Below are 12,392 nucleotides of genomic sequence, written 5' to 3' on the forward strand. Positions count from 1 at the left end.
CTGTCTGATGACCAGTATGTTTTGATTATTTTTTGTTTGTGCAAAGCTATTAAACAACAGTCACTCTATGCAACTCATTTATTCGAAAGGAAAGACAGGTAGTCAATACCCCTCCTCACCCATTTTCAGGCTACTCTTTTATCAAGAAAAAGTGAGACAGTTAAAACACACCCATAGTTGAAGAACAAGTATGTGTTTGGTAAAGGGATTCAAACCTGCAGGTTGCAAGTTGAGTGACTTAACCACAAGACCATGCCAGGCCAATGTTTAAGATATAAATGTGATACGAGAATATAAATTTCCCTTTAAAGTCACATAACTATCATCATGAAAAGTAATGTTGTTTAGCAAGGTATTAGAATAAATATTATGTTAAATGTTGCTCAAATATACATAACAACTTACAGCTTTTTCTTGTGTTACATTTGATTATCATCAGTTTATGTTTTACCATGTTTTAAAGAGTTCAACAAAGTATTTTTATATGAAAGTCCAATAATCCTTCACATTACTTATTTAAAACTTCAGTTCTGTAATAAAAGGTGCTTACAACAAGCACTAAGTTACTAGTTTCCTGTGGTGTGTTTGTTTGTTTTTAATTTTGTGTAGTTACACGAGGGATATCTATACTAGCCATCCCTTAACCATCTGGCTATGCCAGGCCCAGTTTCCTATGGGTTAGAGATATACAGATTTATGAAAAATATGAGATATTAACAATTTATTAATCTCAAGAAAGTTTAGAACTTTCTAGAATATTTAATGCAATATAAAAACACCACTTTACACATTAACATGTACTGTTACAAGATGTTAGAATATGATAATAATATATCAGTTGTTTGGATCATATATTTATAACATCTCAAAGAAAAAAATTTACCAGGGTAAATAATTCAATGATTTGTATAGAATGGAAGTGATAAACAAATTACTACAATGACAGGCTGCAGCATTAGAAATAATTTGAAATGATTAACATTGAAAACTGTTAGATAACACATTCAACACCTAAACTTCCAGTATCCTAGTTATACTGCACCATTTAAGTTGGGATATTTAACATACTGTTATGTTAAAAATATTGTAGATAATTTGAAACATTACTTCAGAAAAGTAACATGATAGTGTGGAGACATCAGTTCCTATCAGCTGTATATACAGCATGAAACTTGTTATCCAGCTTAATATTTAGAATTTTAGTTACCAGTATCTTTGAAAAAAAAAAGAAAGTGAAAACACAAAAAAAACAGTTTAATTCAAGATTTTGAAGTTAAGAATCTAATTCTTAATATTAAAAAAGCTGGCTCAGCAAATCAGAATCGACTGTTGATTAGTGAACAGACAAAAAGAAACAAACTGAACTTGTAATAACAATTAGTCTAAATAACAAGAGAGTGTTTTATAGTGATTCTAATTTCATTTTCCCATTACATACAAAACGAAAATTAAGACTAAGAAGTATTATTTGGTTTGTTTTGAACTTTGAGCAATTTAGCAGTGTAAGACTAGAGGGAGGCAACTAGTCATCACCACCCATTGCCAACTCTTGAGCTTCTCTTTTACCAACAAATATTGGAATTGACCATCACAAAATAATGCTTTCTCACAGCTGAAAGGACAAGCATGTTTGGTGAAATGGAGATTTGAGCCCATGACCCTAAGATCGTGAGTTCAGTACCTAACCATCTTGATATACCAGGCCAAGAAGCATTATTTCAATCAATCACTAGAATGTATCCATCTGTACGTCAGTGAACATGACATCCTTTAGAGAAAAAAATTCTAAATTTAATCAGTTAATGTGTTTTACTTAAATTATAAACGTAAACACAGGTATACTTTATTTTCTCCATCACATTTTAAAGTTTCAGTAAACAAGTGTTTCAAACAAAGAGGATTTGATTCTGGGTCACATTTTTTCTTAAAAATTAAAAAAACAACAACAAACATATATACCGATATAAACTGAGAAAAGTGTACTTGCATTTAGTAACCATGAACAACAGTATTAAAATTCTTCTTATTTATTATATCTTGTGTATTAGCAGTTCTCAATTTGCCACTTTTATGAGCTTACAAAAGATACACTTTTTATTGACTAGCACTCCCCTGAAAACATACGTATAAAATTACAAGGTTTTTTTTTTTTTTATTATTATTATTATTATTATTATAAGGAGACAGTAGTTGGCATCTGTCATTATAAATACAGAAATGGTAAACAGAAAAGAAAGAAGTTTTTGAATCCACAAGATTTGCTGAATTAGCTGCTGGTTATGTACAATCTTAGAAAGTTGTTTTTTGATGGTAAAAAACATCTTTAAACCAGTACATAAGCTCCTTCCTAAAACATTCATTCTGTAATGCTTATAAAAATTGTGAAATATCCCTTACTTAGTAATGATTCTCTTCTGAAAATAATGGAATTGCACAATATTAGGTTCATTAATAATTCTTTGCTAATTGAAAAACCAAAATTTTGATGTGTAATGTCATATGTAAAGTGTATGTGTCTGTTAGATATGAAGAATTTTCATAAATACAAACACAAGGACAAAAACACAACAAAACATTACATATGTATGAAGGATATTTAAAACATGTAATTAAATGTACGTTTCCATGTATGAATGACCTGTGAAAAAAATCTGAAAATAAACTTCTACAAATGTTGGTTAATATTATAAACAATCTTTTAATACAACTGTAACTTTCACCACAATCAACAAGTTTACAATGTAACTAAAAGTTAACAGATGCCTATAACAGGTTTTAATTATAAAATGTTTCTTTTTATCTTTTTTGTTTCAGATATCTGGACTAGAAAAAAGATGTCACCTTTATACCTAGACTGTATCATTCAAAGATTTGGATTAAAAATAATTAACACACCATGTCAAAACTCTACTGTTACTTTAAATAATTATTCCTAAACATATTGTACTAAACAACAGGAGAAAACATGTTTTTTAAATATTAATAAATGATGTTAAATTACTGTAAGCAATAATGTATAATAAAGGTCTTGAGTTACTGAATAAATAAAAGTATTTAACATTATTACTTTCATACAGTTTCAACTCATACCAACCTTAGTAAGTGAACATCCATGTCCTGAACTGTGTAGTTCAGTAGAACTTTCTCAATCTCTCTCTCTCTCTTTTTTTTTTTTAAGTAGAGGTAGGTTGGTAACTAGAATTATGGCCACAGATACACATACACATATATATATGCATCATTTCTACAGATCTCACCATTTATAGAGCAAAGCTTTTGATGTGCCTAAAAAACAAAATAAAATCTACTCTTTTATTAGAAAGAAAAGTTAACAAAAATGATCTCATTCCAGATGAACTGATTAACATGTTTAAAAAGTTAAATTTCTGGATTAAATACAATAATAATGAGTGGTTGATTGTAATTGATTTCTACTCTATAAAAAACGATAAAAACTAGCACTGATCCACAAGATGAAATGCCAACTGCATGAGAGGGCAAAATCTAGTTTATAACCCAAATAATATGGCATTAAATTTTCCACACAACTTTACAATAGAGTTAAGGAAAATATTTACATAATATAAAGAGCTAATAAGAATTAGCTTAAAACACTGACATAAGTGTAAAATATAACCTTGTACATTTTTAATTGCTAGCAACTGTTACCATTATTAAATATTTCTAAGTTTGTAATTATATAACAGTAGCAAAGGAACACAGACAATAAACATATTAAACATATGCAATTTTCTTAAAAGTAAGAAGAAACTGATGGTACATGAGAATTTACTTTCACATTATAAGAAACTATTTTAAAACATACAAGCCATTCACAATGACAACACTTTTTTCCACATAATGGAGCTTTGTGATTAAACTTATTGACAAATAAAGAAACACACATTCACAAAAATATTAAGAGTCCTGGCTCGTTGTATTTACCTGTTTCAACTTCATACATTACTAATTTTTCACACGAAAAAGATAAAAAATACTTCCACTCAATAAACCATCAGTTTAAACATATTATTCACAACATCAGTCATGTTCACTGTAAACTTCATTTTATAACTGTAAGTAATTATTGTAAAAATTAGAAAGCTTAAAACCAATTACTAATTTCATTGGTTGAACATTTATGGTATAAATAGTGAATTATATTAAATTTTATGGTCAATTGCTAGTCTATAATTATGCTTAGACTGTTTTTCACATTTCAAAGAGAATGCACAAATTTACAATTGTATTTGTAAACAGTCTAGGTTAAAGAAGGCTATTCATGATCAAAAAACTCACACTAATCACACAGGTATTCTGGACAATATTCATACTCGCTAATATTCCACTTACAGAGATGCTTATGTTCTTCAGTCATACTCAGCAGTTCAGTTCCTGTGACTGTTTTTCAACAACCAAACTAAAGTCTGCCCTCTTATAAGAGAATGCCACAGTTTGCCATTATAGCAACAACAAGAATTACCAGCAGTAAATGTTAAAAATCAGCAAATTCCTTAGCACACCTTTCTACAGATGATATATGTAGAACTTCTTCTTCATAGTCATCAAAATTGCTTGTATCTTCTGGTCCTTTACATTTAGGTAAAAAAGGTGCTTCCACCTAAATTGTGAAATGAGAAGATTTGTATCTTATATCATTCCATTTCATAAGAAACAGGTACTCTGAAATAATACATAAAGACCACAGAAACAGTTTGAGAAAGTTTATATATACATTACAAAGGATTACCTGCCAGAAAAATCTGTCACACAAACACAGTTTTAATGAAATTACACTGGTTTTTAAATCTGTTGTTCTGCTATATACCCCTTGCAGTGTTACAGCTGTATGGCTGTGTTGCATTCTGAATGATAAAAAGATTTTGAGTTAGTGGTTCTGCATTCACAAAACCTACAGGTTAATAATTTATGTTGTTAAACTCTGATTATCAACCAATGTTTTCTTTCTCATTTCAGAAACTCAGAAACAGATATCAGCAATCTGTTGGTACCAACAATCAAGAAACAACCAATAAGAATTGAACCTTTGTTAACCACCATGAATCATTATTGCACAGAGGATATCATTGTAGCTTCACAGGAGAATAAGGTAAAACTACAGACCCAAGGAAATTTTACAATTGTACAGAAATAATTTCTTTTTAAACTTTATTGAGAACACTGTACATTTGACTCTTCAACTACTGTGAAAATAACATCAGATATTTTAGCAAATTTCTTTATATCTCTTCTTGTGTGGAAAGTTAGTGACCAAGAAGCTAAAAATTATCAACAGAGAAGAGGTCCACATGGCTTAATAAAAGTTATTTCACTACATTTCTAAAGAATAATATACTAATCTGAATAGAGCTTTTAAACTTTGTATCATAAATAAATAAATAATGAGTATACTCTGTGTAACAAAGATTCAACTTAATTTAGTCTTAAGGTAAGACATAATGTTTAATAAATGGATGTCTGGATACATTTTATGTCTTATTCTGTTCTTCTCAATTATACAAATTATTTTCATTATAGAATAGAATGAGGGAAACTTTTATAATGAGGATGAACTTTACAGAGCAAAGTTCCATGTTCCCCATTTATAAATAAGGGGTATAACCACAACGTAATCTTCTCAAACTCTAATATTAGCAAACAAGATGCTTCATGGGGCTGTATGTCTGTAGCAAAATAACTGAAATCTCTAAACATTTATCAATTCAATACCATGTTCCATATCTTATAGATTAGATGCAAAATTATTTAAGGTATCTACAAAAGAAGTTTACCAGCCATTTAACAAAGTTATGCCCTGATATTTAATAATTACATGTGATTAGATTTTGGAAAATATAAAATAAAAATGCAAGTTCCCTTCCTTTCACATTATTAACAAGTAATATATGCTGTGCATAAAACAAGTACATATTCTTCACTAGTGCTAGTAACGTTTCATGAACATTGAAGTAAAAAATAAAATAAATATTGTTTAGTATACAGGTAACAAAATAGTTTGCATTTTATAACACATGAAATGCTATCCATAGAAAGTCTGAGATATACAACATATTTAGTCCTACATATAAGGTCATACAAAACCATTCTTTTAACTCAGTGTTAGAGTTCAATTTTTCTCTGTTGTATAATATTTATACAAACTTTCTTTACTGTTTTTGGTTTAAGAAGGTATTTTATTTCCACTTTATACTCCTGGGTGGAATTCTGAATTTAAGATGTTTTGCAAATTAAGCATTAGATACTTTAAGAGTAAGAAACTAAATAGGAAATACAACAACAGAAAAAAAGGTCCTTTTTCACTTTTTAATGTAAATGTGTGTTCAATTTGACAATAAAGCCTGTTTTAATGTATTCTGGATTCTTTGTCTGTGTTCAATTTTGATAAAAACACCATTGAAATGACTACATAAATCTGAACAAAAGACTTCATTTAAATGGTTATAGGTTTCAGGTTGTTTTCCAACCACTGGCTGGGCTAAGACACAGTATCACAGTTACATATATATGTGAAGCACAAAAGTGTGTGTGTCTGTCTGTTTGTTATCTAACTACTCCTAGGCCAATTTCAAACAAACTTTATGGATTGATAGTTTGGAACAAAGGGCATCTTAACTGAGGGTTCAAAACCCTCTACACCCTATTATTGTTGTTACAGAGTATTTATTATTTTTGACACAAGTTAACTACATTCATAAATATTGCCATACCATTACACCAAACACAAAATATAGATTAAGATTTCCATAACACACCATAAACATAGTGTGGGGAGAAGGTCCCATAAATGTTTTATATGTTTCAAAAAAGTCTGCAAGCACTCTCTGTGAAGGAATGCAATGAAAAAAAAAAAAGGTTATACCACTGCAATAATACATCAACCCAGATGAAATTTCTGCAACAACAGTTACTACAATGCTGATATGAAGAGCTGTTTCTTGAGTTACAGCCACTTATTACTTTGACCTGTGACCTTACAACTTAATTCCATAAGACTTTCTGCAGCCAATGACCATCAATTAATTTATAGTAAAACAGTGTGGAAAGATATTAAGAGTTGGGCATTGAAAGCAGGTAAAACAAAGCAACCTTACTGCAAACTATTTTGGGTGCTACCTCTTCATACAAGGTCACCTCATGTTTTTGTAAATTACTTGTATAAGATGTTGACATAATCTTGTTGAAATATTTTAAGTTTATAATAAAGATTTTCCATTACCCATTAAATCTATCTCTGAACTTTTATTTACATATTATGAACTAGTAATGTAATAGTGAATTATTTCAGATCCATATGTAAATGAAGATGAGTTATTATATTTTTGTTCTTGAAATATTTTTGTAGCAAAAACAGGCTGTACAATTAGATTCTATTAACACTAAATGAATTTGTGAAATAACCTTAAAAAAAAAGTACAAAATGTATCAAAAAATGCTAAAAAACAGATTTTATATAATAATGTTTTTACTTTAAAATAAAAACAAACAGAGAATGGCTACGTTCAAACACCAAGTTAATGAACAGAGCTGAATGTCTGAAAACCACCTGACATTTGAAATATTATTAATGACATTACTCCAAACTGTGTATCACTCTACATTACACAAATGTTCTCATGACTTAAATCTATACTATTATAAAGCATATACTATTATCTACAATCTATGCCATAACTCCTTTCATATTCAAGCAGCTATTCTGCATCTTAAGAACTAATATGCAACAAACAAATTGATACAAAATTAGTCAAAAAAATTAATAAAAAAAAGAACAAAATGAGCCAAACATTAATAACAACCTGATACTGATGAAGTTAGTTAGAAAAGGAGAAGTTAGAAAGATTCAAACTCCGCTTCATAAGTATTGGTTATGGTGCGACGGAAAAGAGTTTTGTTCTCCTCAAACTTTTCAAAATGACGAGTGTCTCCTGGATGGACTATCTTAGGAATAAGTGGTGCTTTCTCCTGGTAGAAGGACCATGCAAAAATAATGCAAGAAAGAAACAGAGAAAGGAAACAACATGCAAAAGAGTGAGAATAATCTAGATTTAGAATAAGTAAAAAATAAAACAAGAGTTGATTCACTAACATTACAAACAGCAAGTGTTGCAAGGTGAGTGGAATATTCAGAAATTAAAACAAAACAACATGCTTATCACCGAAACTGTACAAGTTTTTTTGTAAATTGAATGAATAATAATAATAATAATGACAAACAAACAAAGGAGTAAAGTTAAAGTGTGTAACCATTTAATAACAGATCAAAAACAAAATGTTAGGAATTAATATACAATCAAAACACAAGGAGATGCATTAGTCAATACTAAATGTAGAGAAGATCATAAAACTCAACTTCCTTATCTACTTGGTAATCAATTATAACAACTGGTAATAATAAAAAATCCTAGTCTAAGTCTGCAAAATAGAATTCTTACATTTATTTGAATTTTATTATTAAAAAAAACTATTAAGGTCAGCGAAAAAAAAAATCCTTCACACGCACAAAAATCCAACAACAACTAATTTAACAGTGAAAATCCACCAATCTAATATATGGCATCAAAATGCTTTTTGAAGTCAAATAATAAAACTACGTTATTTATTGATTTAAATAATTTTCAATTATATCTGTCATCAAAACATATTTGGGAAAAACTACTAAGAATGTGATTTAATTCATTTCTAGATTAGCATAGCACTATTAAGCTACTCTTATGTGTAAATCTTTTACTTATAATAAATGCTTAGAATAATAAGGTGCATCAGCATTTTCTTTGGTGTACTTCTTTTTATTTGTTAAAATTACTAAACTGTGTAAACAATTTTCTAATTTACCTAGGTATTTTGTTTTTAATGTGCTCCAACAAGTGACTCACTACATCACCAATTTTATATTTGCTAGTTGTAGATCTAGAAATTATTATGATGTTTAAATGAGATAGGAAGTAGTGAGTCACTTGTTACTTGCCATGTTAAAACATAACTGAGATTCAGCAGTTATCTGCCACACAATCAAAGAAAAGATTTTTCTTAAAATAAGGACAACTGACAAGGTTTTTTTTGCTCAAAAAGAAACTATCAGTTTTTAATATTAGTTGTTTCAATGGTAATTTATGAACAGAAAAGATGCTGTGTTTGTTTTATAATTTCTCAAACATATTTATTTTAGATATTCATACAAAACTATGGAAGGGCTATTTGCATTAGCTGCCACTAATTTTGGATTCAGAACATAGGGAAGGTAGCTAATAAACAAGACCCACTGTAAACTCTAATGAAATAGTGGGAATTGATAGTCACGTTTATAATGAATGCAAAGCACAAGGTTTGACAGATTTGCAATTCCCTCCAAATACCTTTTACAAATGAAGATACTTTAGTACCAATTTTTTGAACAAATTATCCCATAATTTACATGTCTTTACAAAACTTATTATAGAACTAAACACTGAAGAATAAGAAATTAATTTGCAAAAAAAGGAGAAAACCTTTATTAGTTTTCAAAAATATGTATTTACAAAGTATACATAAACCTGTAAGTTGCCATGACTTATAAATGAATAATGACAGAATTAGCAGTAATAAAGCAATGACATGCATGTCTTTTAGTTTCTAAAGTAGCATTGTTGTGTTTAGTACAAAGAAAGTATGACTGATAATGAGTTATGATATGCAAGGTTTATGCCTAAAATTCATGTCAAGTGTGAATAAGAATATCTTTAACAAAATATATCTAGTGGAAAGTTGATGAGATTATACTGTTGATACATCATGAGCTTGAAGATGAGCATATCATCACTTGCTTTATCTTAAAGTTCTGTGGTTACTTGATCAAAGTTATGTACATATGTAATATATCAAATGTTGTGAAAACTTCATCTTTTAAAGTGCAAAAAGTAATAGACTAATTGATGAATAAATAACAATACAAAAAACCTGTACTAATAAAAACAATTATCATATTAATGTAAGCAGTAATATCTTATACAAATAAATATAATTCTATATATTAAACCAAAAAAAAAATTTTATCACTGCCTTTGTTTGGAAGGATATCATTGCACTGGTGCTATTCTGCAGGAGTTTTTTTACAGTTCCTGTCAATACATGATGTGGTGCCTGCTATTTTTTCATGTCACAGGAGGAGAACAATGAAATTAAAGTATTATTATATTTATTTGAAACAAATTTGTGTCAGGACACTACTGTAACTATAACCTCTGATGACCCCATTACTAAGCATACCCACAATGCTTTGATTAGTCACTTAGTAACCTTCAATAGTCCTAGGTACCTGATATACACAAACTATATTACTGAAATTATTTGAATACAGTACTTCTAATACATGCCACAGAAACCTCAAACAATTGTATCTATCTTGATTTTATTATGAATGTACAGTACAAGTAAAAAAAAAATCATATACATGCACACACAAAGTTATTGAAGAAATATATTTAAAAAAATAAACAAAATAAAGCTTCTCCAAGTTTAAAACAATTTATATTTGAAATAACTAAGGTTAAAAGAATAATGTCCTAAAGTATAACCAACATGTAAGCTAATCTTAAACAGGGACTGAAAATTACCTTCTTTTGATAAATAGCTATCCAGTCTGTTGATGCAAACCATTTTTGATTTTTGATATCATTAACACCATTTTTGAGGTTTCCATACCTCTTGGTGAGGTCCACTTGAAGAAGACTTTTCAATAACTCTCTCAATTCTTGTGAGAAGTGTGAGGGGTAACGAACCTAGAAGTTTAAAGGGGATAAAAAAACAAACAAATATACACACACACACACACATGCACATAGTGAAATGGTATAAAATATCACTAAGAATTACAGAAAAGAAATAATTATATATTGAAGAATGATCTTTCAAGTCACAACACTGATCAAAGAAATCACAAAAGGAGATAAAAACAGAAGATATAATATTCATGTGTTGTGTTATTCATGATATAATATTCATGTGTTTTGTTATTCATGATATAATATTCATGTGTTTTGTTATTCATATCTACTGGGGAACTTATTTGTGTTTTGGTAATATATATATATAGATCCAACAGTTATAAATGTACAAAGTAATTGACTGTTATTACTACATACCTTAACAGAATGTTCAACACACTAAACAAAAATGAATGATTTTGCTTAAATTAATAGATATGGCATCATAGTTTTTAAAATAACAACATAAAAGTTGAATAATTAAAAGAATATGAGGTTTTTACAGCTTATTATAATGTTTCTTATGAATTTATATTATTTTTCTGGGTGTGGTGTAGAGACAAATGTTCAAAACTATTTCAAATTACAAATGTGTTGGAAAGAAAACTGATCTTCATACGTAAAAGTTTTGTGGAAGTAAAATTATCATAAAGCAATCCATCCATAGATAAAATTAAATATAAATGAACAAACTCTCACCTGTCCAGAGACAATTTTTTCATATATTTCTATAGGTTGGTCTGCAAAGAAAGGTGGGTAGCCAGCAGCCATTTCATAGATGAGAATACCCAATGCCCACCAGTCCACTGCTTTATTATAACCCTATACAATAAAGAAAATTATTAAACATATATGTCATGAAAGTAAGATGTTTTTCATTGTTATAATCAGATATCACCATCAAAATTATGGCAATAAGTACTGTAGCAATTGTATTTTTTAAATTATATTTGTTATATCTAAAATTACGATCACTCACTGGAAACTATAGAACAACAAACTCAAAAGTAAGATGTGTTGAGTCTTTTCTGTCACTTTTCCAGCCAGATATCCTTTTTGATAATGTTAAATACTGTTGTCTGAGAGAGTGGATGGCTTTTACCAATGATCTTTATGGTTGTGGAATCTCACCTGCTACATAATGACACACTTTGCTTAATACAACACTAGGATATAGCTTGTGAACAGTCCTGGTATCCCACATTGATCCACATACCTTAGATTCTCAATCCCATTAAGTACAAGGAATATAACTACTTTTGAAAATTCAGTTCCACTTTCTAATCTCATCTTTATGACACATGTGTATGAATATTTGATGTCAGAAAAGGCCATTAAATACCATTCCCAAAAGTGATTAGTTTTGGAGAGCTACATACTACCTATGAAATGCCAAAAAATGTCAAAATTGACTTCCACCAATAATTTGTATTTGCTACAGTTATCATGACTTTCTGATCTCTTTACTCAAAATAATTTTAATATATGAACTCAACAATCTATAGCAATCAACACAATGGTTCTAACAAAAATTAGTAAAACAAACTTTATAAGAAAATTTATTTAATGTTATTGTGGATGAGGTGTTGTTGACTCTGATAACAAATATTCTGCTTTATAAAAGAATTTAGA

The 12,392-nt window shown here is 29.0% G+C and overlaps 1 protein-coding gene across 10 annotated transcripts in view; it reads right to left on the bottom strand.

Annotated features, from left to right (window-relative positions):
* Positions 1–2,678: 2,678 nt before the first annotated feature.
* LOC143241419 (cAMP-dependent protein kinase catalytic subunit 1-like) overlaps positions 2,679–12,392 on the bottom strand; it is a 168,916-nt gene continuing 159,202 nt past the window's right edge. For 7 of the 10 annotated variants that reach the window (XM_076484775.1, XM_076484779.1, XM_076484776.1 and 4 more), the window contains 4 exons: positions 11,460–11,582; positions 10,611–10,775; positions 7,818–7,983; positions 2,679–4,621 (listed from right to left, as the gene is read on the bottom strand). In XM_076484775.1, coding sequence (XP_076340890.1) covers positions 7,852–7,983; positions 10,611–10,775; positions 11,460–11,582 — 420 coding nt within the window. In that variant the 3' untranslated portion in view covers positions 2,679–4,621; positions 7,818–7,851. The remainder of the gene's footprint in view (positions 4,622–7,817; positions 7,984–10,610; positions 10,776–11,459; positions 11,583–12,392) is intronic. The other 3 variants (XM_076484781.1, XM_076484780.1, XM_076484784.1) reach the window with 1 other exon arrangement.

Source organism: Tachypleus tridentatus, chromosome 2, assembly GCF_004210375.1.
Source record: "Tachypleus tridentatus isolate NWPU-2018 chromosome 2, ASM421037v1, whole genome shotgun sequence".
Classification (NCBI taxonomy): domain Eukaryota; kingdom Metazoa; phylum Arthropoda; class Merostomata; order Xiphosura; family Limulidae; genus Tachypleus; species Tachypleus tridentatus.